General features: G+C 58.6%; 1 protein-coding gene across 1 annotated transcript; it reads right to left on the bottom strand.

Moving 5' to 3' along the window:
* Window positions 1-703: 703 nt before the first annotated feature.
* MCOLN1 (mucolipin TRP cation channel 1) lies at window positions 704-25,991 on the bottom strand. Its single transcript, XM_084223968.1, has 14 exons — window positions 25,945-25,991; window positions 25,018-25,229; window positions 23,127-23,294; window positions 21,980-22,154; window positions 19,860-19,941; window positions 18,907-19,003; window positions 16,385-16,484; window positions 14,865-14,971; window positions 13,379-13,528; window positions 11,369-11,470; window positions 7,216-7,338; window positions 4,109-4,315; window positions 1,939-2,069; window positions 704-834 (listed from the first exon to the last, which is right to left on the bottom strand). The coding sequence occupies exons 1-14, from the start codon at window positions 25,958-25,960 to the stop codon at window positions 798-800; spliced, it is 1,707 nt and encodes a 568-aa protein (XP_084080094.1). The 5' UTR covers window positions 25,961-25,991; the 3' UTR covers window positions 704-797.
* Window positions 25,992-26,312: the final 321 nt, after the last annotated feature.

Genomic DNA, 26,312 nt, shown 5'->3' with positions numbered 1-26,312 from the left:
ACTGAGGGCAAGTGGGGGGGAGATGGGAGGTACCACTGAGGGGAGATGGAGGGGAGATAGGAAGTACCACTGTGGGCGCGGGGGGGGAGGAGGGGTGTGTGGGGCGTACCACTATAAGGCAGCGTCGGGGGGGGGTAACACCAGAGTGGGTTGTACCACTAAAGGGAGGGGGGATGGACAGTACCACTGGGAGGGGGGGAACATTCTCACAGGGCTGTACCATTCTCGGGATTGCGGGGGTCCCCAAGGCCACCCCAGTGTCCCCATTGTCACCACAGAGCCCTCGTGTCCCAGGTCACCTTTATTGTCCCCTTGGGGACACAAACTCCCCCCCCCGGTACAGCCACGGCCCCGTTTTGGGGTGAAAAGGGACAATTTTGGGTCCCAGAGCTGCTCCGAGGTCCTGAAGCGTCCCCAGAAACGGATTCGGGGGTGCCAAGGTTCCAAATTCACCCCAAAAAAATGAACAGAGGGATCCCAAAAAAACACAGATTTGGGGGTCCCAAAATGTCCCCAAAAAACGGAAGCGTCCCCAAAAAATGACCTGGGACTCCCAAAATGTCCCCAAAAATGGATTTTGGGGGTCCCAAGGTTCCAAATTTACCCCCAAAAAATGATCGGGGGGTCACAAAATGTCCCCAAAAATGAATTTGGGGATCCCAAAGTCCCAACCCCCCCCACCCACCCCCCAAAAATCCATCCTGGGACTCCCAAATTTGGGGTCCCGGGCAGGTAAAAGCAGAAAATAAAATAAATAAAAATGGGAGAGGTTTTGGGGTGTCCCCCCCGGTGTCCCCTCAGTTCACCAGGAGAGCGTTGTCCTGCTCGGGGACCCTGTGGGGACACAAATTTGGGGATTTTTAGGGGATTTTGGGGATTTTTAGGGGATTTGGGGGATTTTTAGGGGATTTGGGGGATTTTTAGGATTTTTAGGGGATTTGGGGGATTTTTAGGGGATTTTGGGGAGCAGGAGCCCAGGGAAACCCCCCCAGATCCCAAAAAACCCCGGGAGGGGAGGGGGGACCCCAAAACCTGGGGGAGGGGTTGGAATTTTGGGGTCATTTGGGGTCATTTTGGGGTCATTTGGGGCTGGGTTTTGGGGTCATTTAGGGGCCAAATTTTTGGGATAATTTGGGATTCTCCCACCCCCTCCCCCAGGTGACACCGAGCCCAAAGCCCCCAAAGTCCCAAAATCCCCCCAAACCTCCCCCCAAAACCACCCCAAAATCCCCAAACCCCCCCAAAATGTCCCAAAACTCCCCAGAAAGTCCCAAAATCCCTCCAAACCTCCCCCCAGAACCTCCCAAAATCCCCTAAAACACCCCCAAATCCTCAACCCCCCGAAAAAAATGACCCAAAACCCCCCAGAAAGTCCCCAAATCCCCAAAACCTTCCCCCAAAACCCCCCCGAAAGTTCCCAAATCCCCCAAACCTCCCCCCAAAACCCCCCAAAATCCCCTAAAACACCCCAAAATCCCCAACTTCCCCCCAAAAAATCCCCAAATGCCCCAAAAAGTTCCCAAATCCCCCAAAACCTCCCCCCAGAACCCCCAAAAATCCCCTAGAACACCCCAAAATCTCCAACTTCCCAAAAAAAATCCCAAAATGCCCCAAAAACCCCCAAAAATCCCTCAAAGCCCCCCCCAAAATGTCCCAAAATCCCCCTAAAAGTCCCCAAATGTCCCAAACCTCCCCCCAAAATCCTCCAAAATCCCCTAAAACCCCCCAAAATCTCCACCCCCCCCCAAAAAAATCCCCAAATCCCTCAAAAAGTCCCCAAATGTCCCAAAACCTCCCCCAAAAATCCCCTAAAACCCCACAAAATCCCTCAAACCCCCCCAAAAAAATCCCCAAATCCCTCAAAGGTCCCCAAAATCCCCCCAGAACCCCCAAAAATCCCCCAAAACCCCCCAAAATCCCCACCCCCCCCAAACGGACCGGGGGCAGCAGCCCAGGCCGGCGCAGCAGCCGGAGCTGTCCCGGCGGAACTTTCCGGAATCGGGGCTGTCCTGGCACTGAGCGATGAAGGCGTGGAGAGGGGACAGCGGGGCGTCACCCTCCGACTGGTTCTGGGGACAGGTGAGGGACAGGTGAGGGACAGGTGAGGGACAGGTGACACCAGACAGGTGAGGGGACAGGTGAGGGGACAGCGGGGCGTCACCCTCCGACTGGTTCTGGGGACAAGGACAGGTGACAGGGGACAGGTGACACCAGACAGGTGACACAGGACAGGTGAGGGGACAGCGGGGCGTCACCCTCCGACTGGTTCTGGGGACAAGGACAGGTGATGGACAGGTGACACCAGACAGGTGAGGGGACAGCGGGACGTCACCCTCCGACTGGTTCTGGGGACAAGGACAGGTGACATGGGACAGGTGAGGGACAGGTGACACCAGACAGGTGAGGGGACAGCGGGGCGTCACCCTCCGACTGGTTCTGGGGACAAGGACAGGTGACATGGGACAGGTGAGGGACAGGTGACATGGGACAGGTGAGGGGACAGCGGGGCGTCACCCTCAGACTGGTTCTGGGGACAAGGACAGGTGAGGGACAGGTGACACCAGACAGGTGAGGGGACAGCGGGGCGTCACCCTCCGACTGGTTCTGGGGACAGGGGACAGGTGACACCAGACAGGTGAGGGGACAGCGGGGCGTCACCCTCCGACTGGTTCTGGGGACAAGGACAGGTGATACCAGACAGGTGAGGGGACAGCGGGGCGTCACCCTCCGACTGGTTCTGGGGACAGGTGAGGGACAGGTGACACCAGACAGGTGAGGGACAGGTGAGGGGACAGCGGGGCGTCACCCTCTGACTGGTTCTGGGGACAGGGACAGGTGACAGGGGACAGGTGACATGGGACAGGTGAGGGGACAGCGGGGCGTCACCCTCAGACTGGTTCTGGGGACAGGGGACAGGTGAGGGACAGGTGACACCAGACAGGTGAGGGGACAGCGGGGCGTCACCCTCCGACTGGTTCTGGGGACAAGGACAGGTGACATGGGACAGGTGACATGGGACAGGTGACATGGGACAGGTGAGGGGACAGCGGGGCGTCACCCTCCGACTGGTTCTGGGGACAAGGACAGGTGAGGGGACACGGGATGGGAGAGATAACACACACAGATGATGTCACACACAGCTGATGTCACACACCCAGATAACACACAGGTGACGTCACACAGATGACATCACCCAGGTGAGCTCCCACCTGCCCCGCTCACCTTGATGGAGTCGTGGGAGCCGGTGATGATGTCACACGCACAGGTGATGTCACACACACGGATAACACACACAGGTGATGTCACACACACAGGTGATGTCACACACAGGTGATGTCACACAGGTGATGTCACACACACAGATAACACACACAGGTGATGTCACACACACAGATAACACACAGAGGTGATGTCACACAGGCAATGTCACACACAGGTAACGTCACACACAGGTGATGTCACACCCAGGTGACATCACACAGGCGACGTCACGCCCAGGTGAGCTCCCACCTGTCCTGCTCACCTTGATGGAGTCGTAGGAGCCGGTGATGAGGTCACACACACACACAGGTGATGTCACACACACAGATAACACACACAGGTAATGTCACACAGGCAATGTCCCACCCAGGTGATGTCCCACCCAGGTGATGTCACACATAGGTGACGTCACACAGATGACGTCACACCCAGGTGAGCTCCCACCTGTCCTGCTCACCTTGATGGAGTCGTAGGAGCCGGTGATGAGGTCACACACACACACAGGTGATGTCACACACACAGATAACACACACAGGTAATGTCACACAGGCAATGTCCCACCCAGGTGATGTCCCACCCAGGTGATGTCACACATAGGTGACGTCACACAGATGACGTCACACCCAGGTGAGCTCCCACCTGTCCTGCTCACCTTGATGGAGTCGTAGGAGCCGGTGATGAGGTCACACACACACACAGGTGATGTCACACACACAGATAACACACACAGGTAATGTCACACAGGCAATGTCCCACCCAGGTGATGTCCCACCCAGGTGATGTCACACATAGGTGACGTCACACAGATGACGTCACACCCAGGTGAGCTCCCACCTGTCCTGCTCACCTTGATGGAGTCGTAGGAGCCGGTGATGAGGGCGATGAAGAGGCTGAGCACCATGTAGATGAAGAGGGCGCTGAAGGAGTACAGGTACACCTGGCTGAAGAGCCACACCAGCGCCCCGCTGGGCCGCAGCGCCGCGAAGGTGGCGAACATGTCATCGCCATTGACCAGCGAGAAGAGACACTCGGACACCATGGACAGCGAGCGGAACTGGGGACAGCACACCTGTGTCACCTGTGTGTCACCTGTGTGTCACCTGTGTCACCTGTGTGTCACCTGTGTGTCACCTGTCACACCTGTCACCCCTGTGTGTCAGCCCTGTCATCGCCATTGACCAGCGAGAAGAGACACTCGGACACCATGGACAGCGAGCGGAACTGGGGACAGCACACCTGTGTCACCTGAGTGTCACCTGTGTCACCTGTGTGTCACCTGTGTGTCACCTGTCACACCTGTAACCCTGTGTGTCAGCCCTGTCATCGCCATTGACCAGCGAGAAGAGACACTCGGACACCATGGACAGCGACCGGAACTGGGGATGGACACCTGTGTCACCTGTGTGTCACCTGAGTGTCACCTGTGTGTCACCTGTGTGTCACCTGTGTGCCACCTGTGTGTCAGCCCTGTCATCGCCATTGACCAGCGAGAAGAGACACTCGGACACCATGGACAGCGACCGGAACTGGGGATGTGTCACCCTGAGTTTTTGAGATTTCTAGAAAAGCCTTCTAATATTAACATTCTTGTAAAGAACTTTCCCACACACTTTCCTGTAAACAACTCATAATTTACATTCTTGTGAAAAACAGACACAGTTGACAGACTGTTGGTTAAACCAGTGTCTGTGGAGAGGTGGCACTGTCATCCTCCAATCCACTGTTACCTTTGTAAAACTATAAATTATAGAGTCAGAGAATAAACGCCCTCTTTTCCTTCTCACCTGAAGAACGGTGCGTGTGTGCGTTCTTTCGTGTCCTACAACAACAGGGATGGACACCTGTGTCACCTGTGTGTCACCTGAGTGTCACCTGTGTCACCTGTCACACCTGTCACACCTGTAACCCCTGTGTGTCAGCCCTGCCATCGCCATTGACCAGCGAGAAGAGACACTCGGACACCATGGACAGCGAGCGGAACTGGGGACAGCACACCTGTGTCACCTGTGTGTCACCTGTGTGTCACCTGTGTGTCACCTGTGTCACCTCTGTGTCACCTGTGTCAGCCCTGTCATCGCCATTGACCAGCGAGAAGAGACACTCGGACACCATGGACAGCGAGCGGAACTGGGGACAGCACACCTGTGTCACCTGTGTGTCACCTGTGTCACCTGTGTCACCTGTGTGTCACCTGTGTGTCAGCCCTGTCATCGCCATTGACCAGCGAGAAGAGACACTCGGACACCATGGACAGCGACCGGAACTGGGGATGGACACCTGTGTCACCTGAGTGTCACCTGTGTCACCTGTGTGTCACCTGTGTGTCACCTGTCACACCTGTCACCCCTGTGTGTCAGCCCTGTCATCGCCATTGACCAGCGAGAAGAGACACTCGGACACCATGGACAGCGACCGGAACTGGGGACAGCACACCTGTGTCACCTGTGTGTCACCTGTGTCACCTGTGTGTCACCTGTCACACCTGTCACCCCTGTGTGTCAGCCCTGTCATCGCCATTGACCAGCGAGAAGAGACACTCGGACACCATGGACAGCGACCGGAACTGCGGGGACACCTGTGTCACCTGTGTGTCACCTGTGTCACCTGTGTCACCTGTAACCCTGTGTGTCAGCCCTGTCATCGCCATTGACCAGCGAGAAGAGACACTCGGACACCATGGACAGCGACCGGAACTGGGGGGGACACCTGTGTCACCTGTGTGTCACCTGTGTCACCTGTGTGTCACCTGTAACCCCTGTGTGTCACCTGTGTGTCCCCTGTGTCACCTGTAACCCGTCACACCTCTGTCACCTCTGTCACCTGTGTCACCTGTGTGTCACCTGTAACCCGTCACACCTCTGTCACCTGTGTCACCTGTCACACCTGTGTGTCCCCCACATTTCCCCCATGGATTTTGGAAGGAATTCAACCCCAAAATTGGGATTGGAGAACGTCCCGACCCCGAAATTTGGGAACCTCCCGACCCCAAACCCAAAATTTGGGAATCCCCTGACCCCAAACCCAAAATTTGGGAATTCCCGGACCCCAAAATTTGGGAATCTCCTGAATCCAACCCCGAAATTTGGGAATCTCCTGACCCCAAACCCAAAATCTGGGAATTCCCCGGCCCCGAAATTTGGGAATCTCCTGAATCCAACCCGGAAATTTGGGAATCCCCTGACCCCATAATTTGGGAATTCCCCAACCCCAAATCCAAAATTTGGGAATCCCCTGGCCCCAAACCCAAAATTTAGGAATCCTTCGACCCCAAACCCCGAAATTTGCGATTCCCCCAAACCCAAAATTTGGGAATCCCCCGACCCCAAAACCAAAATTAGGGAATCCCCCGACCCCAACCCCGAAATCTGGGAATCCCCTGACCCCAAACCCAAAATTTGGGAATCCCCCGACCCCAAACGCAAAATTTGTAAATTCCTCAAACCCAAAATTCGGGAATCCCCTGACCCCAACCCCAAAATTTGGGAATCCCCGACCCCAAAATTTAGGAATTCCCCAACCCCAAACCCAAAATTTGGGAATCCCCCGACCCCAACCCCGAAATCTGGGAATCCCCTGACCCCAACCCCAAAATTTGGGAACCTCCCAACTCCAAACCCAAAATTTGGGAATCCCTCAACCCCAAATCCAAAATTTGGGAATTCCCGGACCCCAAAATTTGGGAATCCTCCAACCCTGAAATTTGGGAATCCCCCCGACCCAAACCCAAAATTTGGGAATCCCCTGACCCCAAACCCAAAATTTGGGAATTCCTCAACCCCAAACCCAAAATTTGGGAATGCCCTGACCCCAAAATTTGGGAATTCCCTGACCCCGAAATTTGGGAATCCCCTGAGCCTGGAATTTGGGAATTCCCGGACCCCAAAATTTGGGAATTCCCTGACCCCGAAATTTGGGAATCCCCGGACCCCGGAATTTGGGAATGCCCGGGCGCACCTTGACGTGGTGCGGGCCCAGCACGATCCAGCCGCAGAAGCAATAGCCCAGGTAGATCACGGCCACGCAGCAGCAGAAACGCATCACGTTGGGCAGCGCCACGCGCAGCGTCACGATCAGGATCTGGGGCGAAAAACAGAGAAATCGGTAAAAATGAGAATTGTGTGTGAGCGGGGGAGGGAAAATGGGGGTTTGGGGTGGGAAAATGGGGATTTGGGACGGGAAAACGGGGATTTGGGACAGGAAAATGGGATGATCCACGTGAGGGGAGAGCATCACGTTGGGCAGCGCCACGCGCAGCGTCACGATCAGGATCTGGGGTGAAAAACGGCAAAATCGGGAAAAATGAGAATTGTGTGTGAGTGGGGTGGAGAAAATGGGGATTTGGGGTGGGAAAATGGGGGTTTGGGGTGGGAAAAACGGGGGTTTGGGGTGGGAAATTGGGGATTTGGGGTGGGAAATTGGGGATTTGGGGTGGGAAAATGGGGATTGGGGATGGAAAACGCCCATCACGTTGGGCAGCGCCACGCGCAGCGTCACGATCAGGATCTGGGGCGAAAAACACCAAAATCGGTAAAAACGGGAATTGTCTGTGACCTGAGTGGGAAAACCCGGGATTTGGGGTGGGAAAATGGGGATTTGGGGTGGGAAAATGGGGATTTGGGACAGGAGAATGGGATGATCCAGGTGTGGGGAGAGCATCACGTTGGGCAGCGCCACGCGCAGCGTCACGATCAGGATCTGGGGCGAAAAACACCAAAATCGGGAAAAACGGGAATTGTACGTGAATGGGGCGGGGAAAACGGGGGTTTGGGGTGGGAAAAACGGGGGTTTGGGGTGGGAAATTGGGGATTTGGGACGGGAAAATGGGATGATCCAGGTGTGGGGAGAGCATCACGTTGGGCAGCGCCACGCGCAGCGTCACGATCAGGATCTGGGGCGAAAAACACCGAAATCGGTAAAAACGGGAATTGTCCGTGAGCAGAGTGGGAAAACCCGGGATTTGGGGTGGGAAAATGGGGATTTGGGACAGGAAATTGGGGATTTGGGGTGGGAAATGGGGATTGGGGATGGAAAACGCCCATCACGTTGGGCAGCGCCACGCGCAGCGTCACGATCAGGATCTGGGGCGAAAAACACCAAAATCGGTAAAAACGGGAATTATCCGTGAGCAGAGTGGGAAAAACTGGGATTTGGGGTGGGAAAATGGGGATTTGGGGTGGGAAAATGGGGATTTGGGACAGGAAAATGGGATGATCCAGGTGTGGGGAGAGCATCACGTTGGGCAGCGCCACGCGCAGCGTCACGATCAGGATCTGGGGCGAAAAACGGCGAAATCGGGAAAAACGGGAATTGTGCGAGAGCAGAGTGGAAAAAATGGGGGTTTGGGGTGGGAAAAACGGGGGTTTGGGGTGGGAAAATGGGGATTGGGGACAGGAGAATGGGGATTTGGGACGGGAAAATGGGGATTTGGGACAGGAAAATGCCCATCACGTTGGGCAGCGCCACGCGCAGCGTCACGAGCAGGATCTGGGGTGAAAAACGGCGAAATCGGTAAAAACGGGAATTGTCCGTGAGCAGAGTGGGAAAATGGGGGTTTGGGGTGGGAAATTGGGGATTTGGGACAGGAAATTGGGGATTTGGGGTGGGAAAATGGGGATTTGGGACAGGAAAATGCCCATCACGTTGGGCAGCGCCACGCGCAGCATCACGATCAGGATCTGGGGCGAAAAACGGCAAAATTGGTAAAAATGGGAATTGTCCATGAGGGGAGCGGGGAAAACGGGGGTTTGGGGTGGGAAATTGGGGATTTGGGGTGGGAAAATGGGGGTTTGGGGTGGGAAATTGGGATGATCCAGGTGTGGGGAGAGCATCACGTTGGGCAGCGCCACGCGCAGCGTCACGATCAGGATCTGGGGTGAAAAACGCCAAAATCGGGAAAAATGAGAATTGTGTGTGAGCGGGGTGGGAAAACGGGGATTTGGGGTGGGAAAATGGGGGTTTGGGGTGGGAAATGCCCATCACGTTGGGCAGCGCCACGCGCAGCGTCACGATCAGGATCTGGGGTGAAAAACGCCAAAATCGGGAAAAATGAGAATTGTGTGTGAGTGGGGTGGGGAAAATGGGGATTTGGGGTGGGAAAAACGGGGGTTTGGGGTGGGAAATTGGGGATTTGGGATGGAAAACGCCCATCACGTTGGGCAGCGCCACGCGCAGCGTCACGATCAGGATCTGGAGCGAAAAACACCGAAATCGGTAAAAACGGAAATTGTGTGTGAGTGGGGTGGGGAAAATGGGGATTTGGGGCGGGAAATTGGGGATTTGGGACAGGAAATTGGGGATTTGGGGTGGGAAAATGGGGATTGGGGATGGAAAACGCCCATCACGTTGGGCAGCGCCACGCGCAGCGTCACGATCAGGATCTGGGGTGAAAAACGGCAAAATCGGGAAAAATGAGAATTGTGTGTGAGCGGGGTGGGGAAAATGGGGATTTGGGGTGGGAAAAACGGGGGTTTGGGGTGGGAAATTGGGGATTTGGGGTGGGAAAATGGGGATTGGGGATGGAAAATGCCCATCACGTTGGGCAGCGCCACGCGCAGCGTCACGATCAGGATCTGGGGCGAAAAACGGAGAAAACGGTAAAAACGGGAATTATCTGTGACCTGAGTGGGAAAAACCGGGATTTAGGGTGGGAAAAACGGGGGTTTGGGGTGGGAAAATGGGGATTTGGGACAGGAAAATGGGATGATCCAGGTGTGGGGAGAGCATCACGTTGGGCAGCGCCACGCGCAGCGTCACGATCAGGATCTGGGGCCAAAAACAGAGAAATCGGTAAAAACAGGAATTATCTGTGACCTGAGTGGGAAAAACCGGGATTTAGGGTGGGAAAAACGGGGGTTTGGGGTGGGAAAATGGGGATTTGGGACAGGAAAATGGGATGATCCAGGTGTGGGGAGAGCATCACGTTGGGCAGCGCCATGCGCAGCGTCACGATCAGGATCTGGGGCGAAAAATGGCAAAATTGGTAAAAACGGGAATTGTCCATGAGGGGATGGGGAAAATGGGGATTTGGGGTGGGAAAATGGGGATTTGGGACAGGAGAATAGGGATTGGGGACAGGAAAATGCCCATCACGTTGGGCAGCGCCACGCGCAGCGTCACGATCAGGATCTGGGGCGAAAAACACCAAAATCGGTAAAAACGGGAATTGTCTGTGACCTGAGTGGGAAAAACCGGGATTTGGGGTGGGAAAATGGGGATTTGGGGTGGGAAAATGGGGATTTGGGACAGGAGAATGGGATGATCCAGGTGTGGGGAGAGCATCACGTTGGGCAGCGCCACGCGCAGCGTCACGATCAGGATCTGGGGTGAAAAACGGCAAAATCGGGATGTCCCTGTCCCTGTCCCTGGGTGATGCCCCCTGTCCGTGTCCCCTGTCCCTGGGTGATGCCCCTGTCCGTGTCCCTTGTCCCAGGTGACACTCCTGCCCCCCAGGTGACACAGGTGACACAGGTGACACTCACGTTGTACTTCTGGAAGAAGATCAGGTACCGGATGACCCCGACCCTGTGATGTCCCTGTCACTGTCCCTGCCCCCTGGGTGACACAGGTGACACAGGTAACACTCCTGCCCCCCAGGTGACACAGGTGACACGGTGACACTCACGTTGTACTTCTGGAAGAAGGTCAGGTACCGGATGACCCCGACCCCGGGAAGTCCCTGTCCCTGTCCCTGTCCCTCAGGTAACACAGGTGACACGGGTGACAGAGGTGACATGGGTGACACAGGTGACACAGGTGACACAGGTGACACAGGTGACACGGTGACACTCACGTTGTACTTCTGGAAGAAGGTCAGGTACCGGATGACCCCGACCCCGGGATGTCCCTGTCACTGTCCCTGTCACTGTCCCTGTCCCTGCCCCCGGGTGACACAGGTGACACAGGTGACACAGGTGACACGGGTGACACAGGTGACACAGGTGACATGGGTGACACTCACGTTGTACTTCTGGAAGAAGGTCAGGTACCGGATGACCCCGACCCTGTGATGTCCCTGTCCCTGTCACTGTCCCTGTTCCTAGGTGATGTCCCCTGTCCCAGGTGACACTCCTGCCCCCCAGGTGACACAGGTGACACAGGTGACACTCACGTTGTACTTCTGGAAGAAGGTCAGGTACCGGATGACCCCGACCCACACCAGCAGCGTCGATGTCCCCAGCAGGATGCTGCACACGTCGTACCCCGAGAAGTTCTGTGGGGACACGGGGACAGTGCCACCACTGCGGCCCCGGGACATTGTCCCCAGGGTGGCAGTGTCCCTGACAGGCAATGACAATGTCCCCATTGTCCCCAGGGTGGCAGTGTCCCTGACAGGCAATGACAATGTCCCCATTGTCCCCAAGGTAGCAGTGTCCTCAGGGGGGTGGCAGTGTCCCCAGGCTGGCAGTGTCCCCAGGGATGGCAGTGTCCCCAGGCTGGCAGTGTCCTCAGGGGGGTGGCAGTGTCCCCAGGCTGGCAGTGTCCCCAGGGATGGCAGTGTCCCCAAGGTAGCAGTGTCCCCAAGCAGTGGCAGTGTACCAGGGGTGGCAGTGTTCTTAGGGGGGTGGCAGTGTCCCCAGGGGGTGGCAGTGTCCCCAAGCAGTGGCAGTGTCCCCAGGGGGTGACAATGTCCCCAGGCCAGCAGTGTCCCCAGGGGTGGCAGTGTCCCCAGGCAGTGGCAGTGTCCCCAGACCAGCAGTGTCCCCAAGCAGTGACAATGTCCCAGGGGGTGGCAGTGTCCCCAGGGGGTGACACTGTCCTTAAGGGGGTGGCAGTGTCCCGAGGCCGGCAGTGTTCCCAGGCCAGCAGTGTCCCCAGGCTGGCAGTGTCCCCAAGCAGTGGCAGTGTCCCCAGGGGGTGGCAGTGTCCCAAACAGTGGCAGCGTCCCCAAGCAGTGGCAGTGTCCCAGGGGTGGCAGTGTCCCCAAGCAGTGGGAATGTCCCCAGGCTGGCAATGTCCCCAGGCTGGCAGTGTCCCCAGGGTGGCAGTGTCCCCAAGCAGTGGCAGTGTCCCCAGACCAGCAGTGTCCCTAAGCAATGGCAGTGTCCCCAAGCAGTGGCAGTGTCCCAGGGGTGGCATTGTCCCCAAGCAGAGGCAGTGTCCCCAGGCTGGCAGTGTCCCCAGGGGTAGCAGTGTCCCCAGGGGTGGCAGTGTCCCCAGGGGATGGCAGTGTCCCAGGGGATGGCATTGTCCCCAAGCAGTGGCAGTGTCCCCAGGGGTGGCAGTGTCCCCAAGCAGTGGCAATGTCCCCAAGCAGTGGCAGTGTCCCCAGGGGGTGGCAGTGTCCCCAGGGTGGCAGTGTCCCCAAGCAGTGGCAGTGTCCCCAGGCTGGCAGTGTCCCCAGGGTGGCAGTGTCCCCAGGCCGGCAGTGTCCCCAGGGGTAGCAGTGTCCCCAAGCAGTGACAATGTCCCCAGGCTGTTAGTGTCCCAGGGGTGGCAGTGTCCTTAGGGGGGTGCCAGTGTCCCAGGGGTGGCAGTGTCCCCAAGCAGTGGCAATGTCCCCAGGCTGGCAGTGTCCCCAAGCAGTGGCAGTGTCCCAGGGGTGGCAGTGTCCCCAAGCAGTGGCAGTGTCCCCAAGCAGTAGCAGTGTCCCCAGGCTGGCAGTGTCCCCAAGCAGTGACAATGTCCCCAGACCGGAAGTGTCCCCAGGGGGTGGCAGTGTCCCCAGGGTGGCAGTGTCCCCAAGAAGTGACAATGTCCCCAGGGGGTGGCAGTGTCCCCAGGGTGGCAGCGTCCCCAGGGGGTGACATTGTCCTTAGGGGGGTGGCAGTGTCCCCAGGGGGTGACATTGTCCTTAGGGGGGTGGCAGTGTCCCCAAGGTGGCAGTGTCCCCAAGCAGTGGCAGTATCCCCAAGCAGTGGCAGTGTCCCAGGGGTGGCAGTGTCCTTAGGGGGGTGGCAGTGTCCCCAGGGGGTGGCAGTGTCCTTAGGGGGGTGGCATTGTCCCCAAGCAGTGGCAGTGTCCCCAGGGTGGCAGTGTCCCCAAGCAGTGGCAGTGTCCCCAAGCAGTGACAATGTCCCCAAGCAGTGACATTGTCCCCAGGGGGCGGCAGTGTCTCCAGGGTGGCAGTGTCCCCAAGCAGTAACAATGTCCCCAAGCAGTGACAATGTCCCCAGGGTACCTTGGCCTCGATGCCGATCTTGAGCACGGTGCCCAGCACGGTCAGGAGGTCGCTGGTGACGAGCAGGAGGTACCAACCATTGAGGAACTCCAGGCGGTCCGAGAGGGACACGGGGACACCGCGGTGACAGCGCTGGAACCGGCAGAACTCCTGCGGGGACAGTGTCACTGTCACTGTCACCTCACAGGGACACGGGGACACCGCGGTGACAGCGCTGGAACCGGCAGAACTCCTGCGGGGACATTGTCACTGTCACTGTCACCTCACAGGGACACGGGGACACCGCGGTGACAGCGCTGGAACCGGCAGAACTCCTGGGGGGACAGTGTCATTGTCATTGTCATTGTCACCTCACAGGGACACGGGGACACCGCGGTGACAGCGCTGGAACCGGCAGAACTCCTGCGGGGACATTGTCATTGTCATTGTCATTGTCATTGTCATTGTCATTGTCATTGTCATTGTCATTGTCACCTCACAGGGACACCGCGGTGACAGCGCTGGAACCGGCTGTACTCCTGGGGGGACAGTGTCACTGTCACTGTCATTGTCACCTCACAGGGACACGGGGACACCGCGGTGACAGCGCTGGAACCGGCAGAACTCCTGGGGGGACAGTGTCACTGTCACTGTCACCTCACAGGAACCAGCTGAACTCCTATGGGGACACCAACATTGTCACTGTCACTGTCACTGTCATTGTCACCTCACAGGCACCGGCCGCACTCCCGGGGGGGTGTGGGGACACCGGCATTGTCACCTCGCTGGGGTGGCACCACCTCCCACCGCCCCCATCCCATCCATCCCATCCATCCCATCCTCCGAACCCCATAAATCCCAAAATTACCCCCAAAATCCCATCCCCCAAATCCCCCCAAAATCCCATCGATCCCATCCCCCAAACCCCCAAATTCCCCAAAATTCCCTCAAATCCCCCAAAATCCCCCCCAAATCCCATCAATCCCAAACCCCATCAATCCCATAAATCCCCCCCAAACTCCCCCCAAATCCCCCCAAACTCCCTCCCAAAATCCCCCAAATCCCCCCCAAATCCCATCAACCCCAAACTCCATAAATCCCATAAATGCCCCCCAAACCCCCCCAAACGCCCCCCAAATCCCCCAAAATTCCCCAAAATCCCCAAAAATTCCCCCAAAATCCCCCAAACTCCCCCGAAATCCCCCCAAACTCCCCCAAAATTCCCCCAAAATCCCCCAAAATTCCCCCGAAATTCCCCCAAATCCCCCCAAACTCCCCCAAAATTCCCCCAAAATCCCCCCAAATCCCCAAAAATTCCCTCAAAATCCCCCCAAATCCCCAAAAATCCCCAAAAATTCCTCAAAAATTCCACAAAAATCCCCAAAAATCCCCCCAAAATCCCCCCAAAATCCCCCCAAAATCCCCCGAAACCCCTCCCAAATCCCCCAAACTCCCCCAAATCCCCCCCAAATCCCCCAAAATCCCCCAAATCCCCCCGATCCCGCACCCTCTGCAGGAGCAGCCCGCGGGCGATGGAGCGGGCGCAGAGCACCAGGGACAGCGAGCACACGGCCGTCACCAGCACGTCAAAGGCCAGGCGCCGCCAGCTGTCACCTGCGGGGACAGCCGGGTCACTGTCACCTCCGGGGATGGGGACAGCTTGGGGACAGCCTGGGGACAGCACAGGGACAGGGGACACCCTGGGACAGGGGACACCCGCAGTCACTGTCACCTCCCGGGAATGGGGACAGCACAGGGACAGGGGACACCACGGTCACTGTCACCTCCTGGGGATGGGGACACCCTGGGACAGGGGACACCCGGGGTCACTGTCACCTCCTGGGGATGGGGACACACTGGGGATGGGGGACAGCACAGGGACAGGGGACAGCCGCGGTCACTGCCACCTCCCGGGCATGGGGGACAGCCTGGGGACAGCCTGGGGACAGCACAGGGACAGGGGACACCCTGGGACAGGGGACACCCGCAGTCACTGTCACCTCCCGGGGATGGGGACACCCTGGGACAGGGGACACCCGAGGTCACTGTCACCTCCTGGGGATGGGGACACACTGGGGATGGGGACACCCTGGGACAGGGGACAGCCGCGGTCACTGTCACCTCCCGGGCATGGGGACAGCACAGGGACAGGGGACACCACGGTCACTGTCACCTCCCGGGGATGGGGGACACCCTGGGACAGGGGACACCCGGGGTCACTGTCACCTCCTGGGGATGGGGACACACTGGGGATGGGGGACAGCACAGGGACAGGGGACAGCCGCGGTCACTGTCACCTCCTGGGGATGGGGACAGCACAGGGACAGGGGACACCACGGTCACTGTCACCTCCCGGGGATGGGGACAGCCTGGGGACAGGGGACACCCATGGTCACTGTCACCTCCTGGGGATGGGGGACACCCGGGGTCACTGTCACCTCCCGGGGATGGGGACAGCTTGGGGACACAGGACACCCACGGTCACTGTCACCTCCCGGGGATGGGGACAGCTTGGGGACACAGGACACCCACAGTCACTGTCACCTCCCGGGGATGGGGACACCCTGGGGACAGGGGACAGCTCAGGGACAGGGGACACCCTGGGGACAGGTCTGTTGTCACCTCCCAGGGACAGGTGCCCACTGTCACCTCCACTGGGTGTGGCAGGGTGGTGGCACTCCCGGGGACACCCCCACAGCCCAGTGTCACCCGCTGTCACCCACTGTCACCCAGTGTCACCCAGTGTCACCTCGGCCGGGCAGCGAGGGGTGGTGGCACTCCCGGGGACACCCCCACAGCCCAGTGTCACCCATTGTCACCCGGTGTCACCCGGTGTCACCCATTGTCACCCGGTGTCACCTCGGCCGGGCAGCGAGGGGTGGTGGCACTCCCGGACACACCCCCACAGCCCAGTGTCACCCGCTGTCACCCGGTGTCACCCGGTGTCACCTCGGCCGGGCAGCGAGGGGTGGTGGCACTCCCGGACACCCCCACAGCCCATTGTCACCCATTGTCACCCGGTGTCACCTCGGCCGGGCAGCGAGGGGTGGTGGCACTCCCGGATGGCCGCGTGGGTGTCCAGGCGGATCCGCACCCGCCCGCTGTGGGCGCTGTTGTCAAAGGTGACCTGGGGACACGGGGTGGCACTGTCACCGTCACCATTGTCACTGTCATCATTGTCATTGTCATTGTCACTGTCATTGTCACTGTGACTATCTGTATCGTCACTGTCATTGTCCCTGTCACCGTCACCATTGTCATTGTCACTGTCACCGTCACCATCACTGTCACCGTCACTGTCACCATTGTCATTGTCACTGTCACCCTCACCATTGTCACTGTCACTGTCACCATTGTCATTATCACTGTCACTGTCATTGTCACTGTGACTATCTGTATTGTTACCACTGTCACTGTCACCGTCACTGTCACCATTGTCATTGTCACTGTCACCCTCACCATTGTCACTGTCACTGTCACCATTGTCATTATCACTGTCACTGTCATTGTCACTGTGACTATCTGTATTGTTACCACTGTCACCGTCACCGTCACTGTCACCGTCACCATTGTCATTGTCACCGTCACCGTCACCGTCATTGTCACTGTGACTATCTGTATTGTTACCACTGTCACTGTCACCGTCACTGTCACCATTGTCACTGTCACCATTGTCACTGTCACTGTCACCATCACCATTGTCATTGTCACTGCAACTGTCATTGTCATTGTCACTGTGACTATCAGTATCGTTATCACTGTCACCGTCACTGTCACCATTGTCATTGTCACTGTCACCGTCACCATCACTGTCACCGTCACTGTCACCATTGTCATTGTCATTGTCACTGTCACTGTCATTGTCACCATTGTCACTGTCACTGTCACCGTCACCATTGTCATTGTCACTGTCACTGTCATTGTCACTGTGACTATCAGTATCGTTATCACTGTCACCGTCACCGTCACTGTCACCGTCACCATTGTCATTGTCACCGTCACTGTCACTGTCATTGTCACTGTGACTATCTGTATTGTTACCACTGTCACTGTCACCGTCACTGTCACCATTGTCACTGTCACCATTGTCACTGTCACTGTCACCATCACCATTGTCATTGTCACTGTCACTGTCATTGTCACTGTGACTATCAGTATCGTTATCACTGTCACCGTCACTGTCACCATTGTCATTGTCACTGTCACCATCACCATCACTGTGACTATCAGTATCGTTATCACTGTCATTGTCACCGCCGTTGTCGTTGTCACCGTTATTGTCACTGTTCTCTCATTGTCACCGTCATTGTCACTGTCACTGTCATTGTCATTTTCATTGTCACCATCACCGTCGTTGACACTGCCACTGTCACCACCATTGTCACCATCCCTATCATTGTCACCGGCACTGTCACCGTCACTGTTATTGTCACTGTCATTGTCACCATCCCTGTCACTGTCACCGTCACTGTCATTGTCACCATCCCTGTCATTGTCACCATCACTGTCATTATCCCTGTCACTGTCACCATCACCGTCACTGTCCCTGTCGTTGTCACCATCCCTGTCGTTGTCACCATCACCGTCACTGTCACTGTCACTGTTATTGTCCCTGTCATTGTCACCATCCCTGTCACTGTCACCGTCACTGTCACAGCACTCACCGGCTGTCCCCAAGGCCCGCAGAGGGACAGGGGGACAGCCAAGGGACAGAGGGACAGATGGGGGACAGAGGGACAGATGAGGGACAGGGGGACACTCCAGAGGGACATGAGGGGGACACCCAGGGGACACTTTTGGTTATTTAGGGACACTGAGGAGACAACTGGGGACACTCTGGGGTGTTTGGGGACACTCAGGGGACACTTGAGGACACTTTGGGATATTTGGGGACACTGAGGAGACACTTGGGGACACTGGGGACACCCAGGGGACACTTTAGGATATTTGGGGACACTCAGGGGACACTCAGGGACTCTAAGGGGACACTCAGGGGACACTTTAGGATATGTGGGGACACTCAGGGGACACTCAGGGACTCTAAGGGGACACCCAGGGGACACTTTAGGATATTTGGGGATACTCAGGGGACACTCGGGGACTCTAAGGGGACACTCAGGGGACACTTGGTGACACTGGGACACTTTAGGATATTTGGGTACACTTGCGGACACTTGGGGACACTTTGGGATATTTGGGGACACTCAAGGGACACTTTAGGATATCTGGGGACACTCAGGGGACACCTGGGGACACCCAGGGGACACTTTAGGATATTTGGGGACACTGAGGGAACACTTGGGGACACTTTGGGATATTTGGGGACACTCGGGGGACATTGGGGGGACACCCAGGGGACACTTTAGGTTATTTAGGGACACTGAGGAGACAACTGGGGACACTCTGGGGTGTTTGGGGACACTCAGGGGACACTCAGGGACTCTAAGGGGACGCTCAGGGGGACACCTGGGGACACTGGGGACACCCAGGGGACACTTTAGGATATTTGGGGACACTTGGGGACACTTGGGGACCCCGGTGACACTGACGGTGACACTGAAGGTGTAGCAGTCGGGGATCTCGTGGTTCAGCAGCGTTTGGATGTTGATGGCCTTGAGCTGGAACTCCACGGTGACATTGATCAGCCTGAGGGACACAGAACACCCCAAAAACCCCAAAAACCCCAAAATTCAGCCCAAAATCCCTCATAAAACAAAAATTCACCCCAAAAAACCCCAAATTCACCCCAAAAACCCCAAAATTCACCCCAAAAAACCCCAAAATTCACCCCCAAAAAACCCCAAATTCACCCCAAAAATTCACCCAAAACCCCCAAAAAACCCCAAAAATTCACCCCAAAAAACAAAAATTTCACCCCAAAAACCCCAAAATTCAGCCCAAAATCCCCCCAAAACCAAAAATTCACCCCAAAAAAACCCAAAAATTCACCCAAAACCCCAAAAAACCCCAAAAATTCACCCCAAAAACCCCCAAAAACCAAAAATTCACCCCAAAAAACCCCAAATTCACCCCAAAACACCAAAAATTCCCCCCAAAAACCCCAAAATTCACCCCAAAATTCCCCAAAAACTAAAATTCACCCCAAAAAACCCCAAAATTCACCCGAAAAACCCAAAATTCACCCCAAAAACCCCAAAATTCACCTCAAAATCCCCCAAAAACCCAAAAATTCACCTCAATTTTTGGGGGATTTTTGGGGGATTTTTGGGGTTTTGGGGGATTTTGGGGGATTTTGGGGGTTTTTAGGGGATTTTTGAGGTTTTTAGGGTTTTTGGGGTTTTGGGGGGATTTTTGGTGGTTTTGGGGTTTTGGGGGGGATTTTGGGGTTTTCAGTGGTTTTGGGGGATTTTTGGGGTTTTTGGGGGTTTTTGGTGTTTTGGGGATTTTTGGGGTTTTGGGGGATTTTTGGGGATTTTTGGGGTTTTTGGGGTTTTTTTGGGGTTTTGAGGTTTTTGGGGGTTTTTGGGGTTTTGGGGTTCACCTGTGGAACTGGAGGGTGAAGTTGCTGTCGGGGCCGTCCAGCACGGGGGGTTGGGGGTCCCCGGGGTGCAGCTCCAGGCACTCTGTGGGGTCGGGATCGGGGTCAGGGGGGCTCAGAACCCCGGGAATGCCCAAATCCCAAACCCCAAACGGGACCCTGGGGAGGGCTCCAGGACCACCCCGAATCCCAAACCCCAAATCCTGAATCCCAAATCCTGAATCCCAAACCCCAAATCCTGAATCCCAAACCCCAAAGCCCAAACACTAAATCCCTAATCCCCAAACCCCAAACTCCAACCCCCAAATCCAGCCCCAAACCCAAACCCCAAATCCAACCCTAAACCCCAATCCCAATCCCCAAACCCCAACCCCCAACCCCAAACCCCGAACCCCCAAATCCCAAACCCAACCCCAAACCCCAACCCCAAATTCCAACCCCCAAATCCCACCCCAAATCCAACCCCCAACTCCAAACGTCAAACCCCAACCCCTAAATCCAACCCCCAAACCCCAAATCCCAAACCCAACCCCCAAACCCAACCCCAAATCCAAACCCCAACTCCCAAATCCCAACCCCAAATCCCAAATCCAAAACCCCAACCCCCAAACCCCAAATCCCAAACCCAACCCAAACCCCAAATCCCACCCCAAACCCCAAATCCCAAACCCAAACCCCAAACCCAAATCCAACCCCAAACCCCAAACCCAAACCCCAAACCCAAGCCCCAAACCCCAACCCCTAAATCCAACCCAACCCAACTCCCAAATCCCAAACCCCAAATCCAACCCCAAACCCCAAACCCCAACCCCTAAATCCAACCCAACTCCCAAACCCCAAACCCAAACCCCAAACCCCAACCCCAACCCCCAAACCCCAAACCCCAAACCCCAACCCCCAAACCCCAAACCCCCAAACCCCAAACCCCAAATCCAACCCCAAACCCAAACCCCAAACCCCAAACCCCAAACCCCAAACCCCAAACCCCAAACCCCAACCCCAAACCCCCAAAACCCAAACCCCAAACCCCCAAACCCCAAATCCCAAATCCAACCCCAAACCCCAAACCCAAACCCCAACTCCCAAACCCCAAACCCCAGACCCCAAACCCCAAACCCCAAACCCCAACCCCAAACCCCAAACCCCAAACCCAGACCCCAAACCCAACTCCCAACCTCAAACCCCAAACCCCCAACCCCAAACCCCAAATCCCAAACCCCAAACCCCCAAACCCAAACCCCCAAACCCCAAACCCAAACCCCAACCCCAACCCCCAAACCCCAAACCCCAACCCCCAAACCCCAAACCCCAACCCCCAAACCCCCAAACCCCAAACCCCAAACCCAAACCCAACCCCAAACCCTCAAACCCCAACCCCCAACTCCCAAACCCCAAACCCCAAACCCGAACCCCAAACCCAAACCCCCAAACCCAAACCCCAAACCCCAAACCCAAACCCCAAACCCCAAACCCCAAATCCAACCCCAAACCCCAAACCCCAAACCCCCAAACCCCAAACCCCAAATCCAACCCCAACTCCCAAACCCCAAACCCCAAATCCAACCCCAAACCCCAAACCCCAACCCCAACCCCAAACCCCAAACCCCAACCCCAAACCCAAACCCCAAACCCCAAACCCAAACCCTCAAACCCAAACCCCCAAACCCCAAACCCAAACCCCAAACCCCAAATCCAACCCCAAACCCCAACTCCCAAACCCCAAACCCCCAAACCCCAAACCCCCAACCCCAAACCCCAAATCCAACCCCAAATCCAACCCCAAACCCAAACCCCAAACCCCAAATCCAACCCCAACCCCAACCCCCAAACCCCAACCCCAACCCCAAACCCCCAAACCCCAAACCCCAAACCCCAAACCCCAAACCCCAACCCCCAAACCCCAAACCCCCAAACCCCAAACCCCAAACCCAAACCCAAACCCAAACCCCAACCCCAAACCCCAAACCCCAACCCCAAACCCCAAACCCCAAACCCCAAACCCAATCCCAAACCCCAAACCCAGACCCTAAACCCAACCCCCAACCCCCAAACCCAAATCCAACCCCAAACCCCAAACCCCAAACCCAAACCCCAAACCCCACCCCGCTGTCCCCACCCCGCACCGGTGAGGACGCGGGGGTCGATGTCGAAGGTGTCGTTGCCGGGGTCGATGTCCCCCCTGCGGAAGAAGCGCTGGCACAGCCGCAGCCCGGGGCCACCCCCGGTGCCACCCCCGGTGTCACCCCCGGCGTCACCGTAGGCGTAACGGCCCAGGGTCTCGTTGGGGACAGCCAGGTACTGCGGGGACAGGGACACCGGGCTGGAGGTGGCACCAGGGTGGCCCCAAAAACATCCCTGGTGTCCCCAAAGATCCCTGTGTCCCCAAACATCCCTGTGTCCCCAAACATCTCCGTGTCCCCAAACATCTCCGTGTCCCCAAAACGTGGCGGCCCAGGGTCTCGTTGGGGACAGCCAGGTACTGCGGGGACAGGGACACCGGGCTGCAGGTGGCACTGGGATGGCCCCAAAAAACATCCCTGTGTCCCCAAAAACATCTCCGTGTCCCCAGCCCCTCCCGGTGTCCCCGTGCCACCTTCTCAAGGACAAAGGCCAGGTGCTCCAGGAGGTCCTGATGTCCCCAACCCTACTGATGTCCCCAACCCTTCCCAGTGTCCCCAGCCCCTCCCAGTGTCCCCGTGCCACCTTCTCGAGGACGAAGGCCAGGTGCTCCAGGAGGTCCTGATGTCCCCAACCCTACTGATGTCCCCAACCCCTCCAGATGTCCCCAACCCTCCCCAGTGTCCCCGTGCCACCTTCTCGAGGACGAAGGCCAGGTGCTCCAGGAGCTCCTGATGTCCCCAACCCCTCCAGATGTCCCCAACCCTCCCCAGTGTCCCTGTGCCACCTTCTCGAGGACGAAGGCCAGGTGCTCCAGGAGCTCCTGATGTCCCCAACTGCCCTGATGTCCCCAACCCTCCCCAGTGTCCCCGTGCCACCTTCTCGAGGACGAAGGCCAGGTGCTCCAGGAGCTCCTGATGTCCCCAAATCCCCCAATGTCCCCAACCCTCCCCAGTGTCCCTGTGCCACCTTCTCGAGGACGAAGGCCAGGTGCTCCAGGAGCTCCTGATGTCCCCAACTGCCCTGATGTCCCCAACCCTCCCCAGTGTCCCTGTGCCACCTTCTCGAGGACGAAGGCCAGGTGCTCCAGGAGCTCCTGATGTCCCCAACCCCTCCTGATGTCCCCAGCCCTCCCCAGTGTCCCCATGCCACCTTCTCGAGGACGAAGGCCAGGTGCTCCAGGAGGTCCCCGCGGGTGTAGATGGCCTGGGTGTCATCGGCGCCGTCCTCGTAGCCCTTGAGGAACAGGTGCTTGAAGGCCACCGTGTTGTCCTCCTTGAAGGCCACCACCAGCTGGTTGCTGAGCCCGAACAGGATCAGCTTGGGGACAAAGGCCACCACCTCTGTCACCACCTGTCCCACCACGGTGAAACCGCCGTGTTTCACCCCAAAATGGTGCCACAGCTTGGGGACAAAGGCCACCGCTGCCATCAGCCCCTGTCCCACCGTGGTGACACCGCCGTGTGTCACCCCAGAACGGTGTCACCCCACGCTTGGGGACAAAGGCCACCGCTGCCATCAGCCCCTGTCCCACCGTGGTGACACCACCATGCTTTGTCCCAAAATGGTGTCACCCCATGCCTGGGGACAAAGGCCACCACCCCTGTCACCACCTGTCCCACCATGGTGACACCGCCGTGTGTCACCCCAAAACGGTGCCACAGCTTGGGGACAAAGGCCACCACCTCTGTCACCACCTGTCCCACCGTGGTGACACTGCCGTGCTTTGTCCCAAAATGGTGCCACAGCTTGGGGACAAATGCCACCGCTGCCATCAGCCCCTGTCCCACCGTGGTGACACCACCGTGCTTTGTCCCAAAATGGTGTCACCCCATGCTTGGGGACAAAGGCCACCACCTCTGTCACCACCTGTCCCACCATGGTGACACCGCCATGCTTTGTCCCAAAATGGTGCCACAGCTTGGGGACAAATGCCACCGCTGCCATCAGCTCCTGTCCCACCATGGTGACACCGCTGCTTCACCCCAAAGCGGTGTCACCCCATGCTTGGGGACAAAGGCCACCGCTGCCATCAGCCCCTGTCCCACCACGGTGACGCTGCCACGCTTTGTCCCAGGACACTCCAGTGTCCCTTTCAAAGTGTCCCCATGTCCCCTCCCTGGTGTCCCCATGTCCCCGTGCCCTCTCCCCGCTGTCCCTGGTACCTCTTCCCCAATGTCCCCGTGTCCCCTCCCTGCTGTCCCAGCCCCTTGTGCTGCCATCCCCACTGTCCCAGCCCACTGTCCCCATGTCCCTGTGTCCCCTCCCTGGTGTCCCTGTGTCCCCTCCCCGGTGTCCCCAGGTCCCTGTGCCCCCTCCCTGGTGTCCCTGTGTCCCCTCCCTGGTGTCCCCAAGTCCCTGTGCCCCCTCTCCAGTGTCCCCAAGTCCCTGTGCCCCTTCCCCGGCGTCCCCAAGTCCCTGTGTCCCCTCCCCAATGTCCAAGCCCCTCGCCCCGCTGTCCCCGCTGTCCCCCCGGCCATCCCCGCTGTCCCCCCGGCCATCCCCGCTGTCCCCGCTGTCCCCCCGGCCATCCCCGCTGTCCCCACCGTCCCCCCCGGCCATCCCCGCTGTCCCCCCGGCCATCCCTGTTGTCCCCACCGTCCCCCCCGGCCATCCCCGCTGTCCCCGCTCGCTGTCCCCGCTGTCCCCCCCGGCCATCCCCGCTGTCCCCCCCGGCCATCCCCGCTGTCCCCGCTGTCCCCGCCGTCCCCCCCGGCCATCCCCGCTGTCCCCCCCGGCCATCCCCGCCGTCCCCCCGGCCATCCCCGCTGTCCCCACCGTCCCCCCCGGCCACCCCCGCTGTCCCCCCGGCCATCCCCGCTGTCCCTCCCCGCTGTCCCCGCTGTCCCCCCCGGCCATCCCCGCTGTCCCCGCTGTCCCCCCCGGCCATCCCCGCTGTCCCCTCTGTCCCTCCCCGGCCATCCCCGCTGTCCCCCCGGCCATCCCCGCTGTCCCCCCCGGCCATCCCCGCTGTCCCTCCCGGCCATCCCCGCTGTCCCCTCTGTCCCTCCCCAGCCATCCCCGCCGTCCCCGCCGGTGTCACCTGCACGGTGACAAGGACGATCTTGGCCAGCTGCAGCGCGAGCTTCACGGGCCGCCGGCCGCGGGCCCGGTACTTGTCACAGGGGCTCATGAAGAAATACTTGAGGCGGCGCCGCAGCTCCTCCTCCTCCTCTTCCTCCTCCCCCGGTACCGGCACCGGCGCCGCCTCGGCCGTGCCGTACCCGGGGCCGCGGCTCAGCAGCCGCTCGGTCTCTGGGGACACGCTCCGGTGTCACCTCGGTGCGGTGTCCCCCCTCCCCGCTCGATGTCACCCCCCTCTCCCGGTGTCCCCTGTCCCGTTAACCGCTCCGGTCTGGAGTCCCTGTCCCCGGTGTCACCGCTGTCCCCGTGTCCCCCCCGCCGTCCCGGTGTCGCCTCTGCCCGGTCCACATTGTCCCCCGTACCCGTTAACCCCCCCCGGGGGGATCTCTGGTGTTCCCGCGCCCCGCCCGGTTCCCGGTAATCCCTACCCCGTGTCCCGCTGCTCCCGTTACCGTATTGTCCCGTACCCATCCCCAGGCCCTCCTCCCACTCCGGGTCCTATCCCCGGTCCCCAGTCCCGATCCCTGTCCCCATTCCCGGTCCCGGTCCCCATTGCCGGTCCCCATCTCCATTCCCGGTCCCTGTCGCCGTTCCCGGTCCCTGCCGCCGTTCCCGGTCCCATTGCCGGTCCCTGTCCCCAATTCCTGTCCACATCCCCGTTCTCATTCCCGGTCCCCATCTCCATTCCCGGTCCCTGCCGCCGTTCCCGGTCCCATTGCCGGTACCTATCCCCAGTTCCTGTCCACATCCCCGTTCCCCGTTCCCCGTTCCCACTCCCGGCCTCATTCCCGGTCCCTGTCCCCAGTCACGGTCCCCATTCCCTGTCCCTGTCCCCATTCGCGGTCCCAGTCCCCATCGCCTGTCCCCGTTCCCGTTCCTCTCTCACCGGACGCCGCCGCCATCGCTCCGGTCCCCCCCGGCCCTCACGTGACGGGGAAACCACGCCCTGCTCCCGCCCACCAATCCCAGCGCGCGATCGCGCATTAATTTGCATAGTCACGCCCATACGAATCAAACACTCTCCTTAAAGAAACATTTGCATAACCACGCCCCCTCGCTCCGGCTCCAGCCGCGTCCGGGCGCTCCCAGTTCTCCCAGTAAGAGCGGCACCGGCAGGGAAAGCGCTCCCAGTTCCCTCCCAGCGCTCCCAGTAAGAGCGGCCCCGGCACGGGAAGCGCTCTCGGAACCCGCCCAGCGCAGAGCGCGGCACTGCCCGGGCCGGGCTGGGAGCGGAGGAGGAGCGGGAGGAAGAGG

Source organism: Fringilla coelebs, assembly GCF_963513975.1.
Source record: "Fringilla coelebs genome assembly, chromosome: 32".
Classification (NCBI taxonomy): Eukaryota; Metazoa; Chordata; class Aves; order Passeriformes; family Fringillidae; genus Fringilla; species Fringilla coelebs.
Note: the sequence above shows the minus strand (reverse complement) of the source record. Positions and strands in the feature narration are given on the sequence as shown.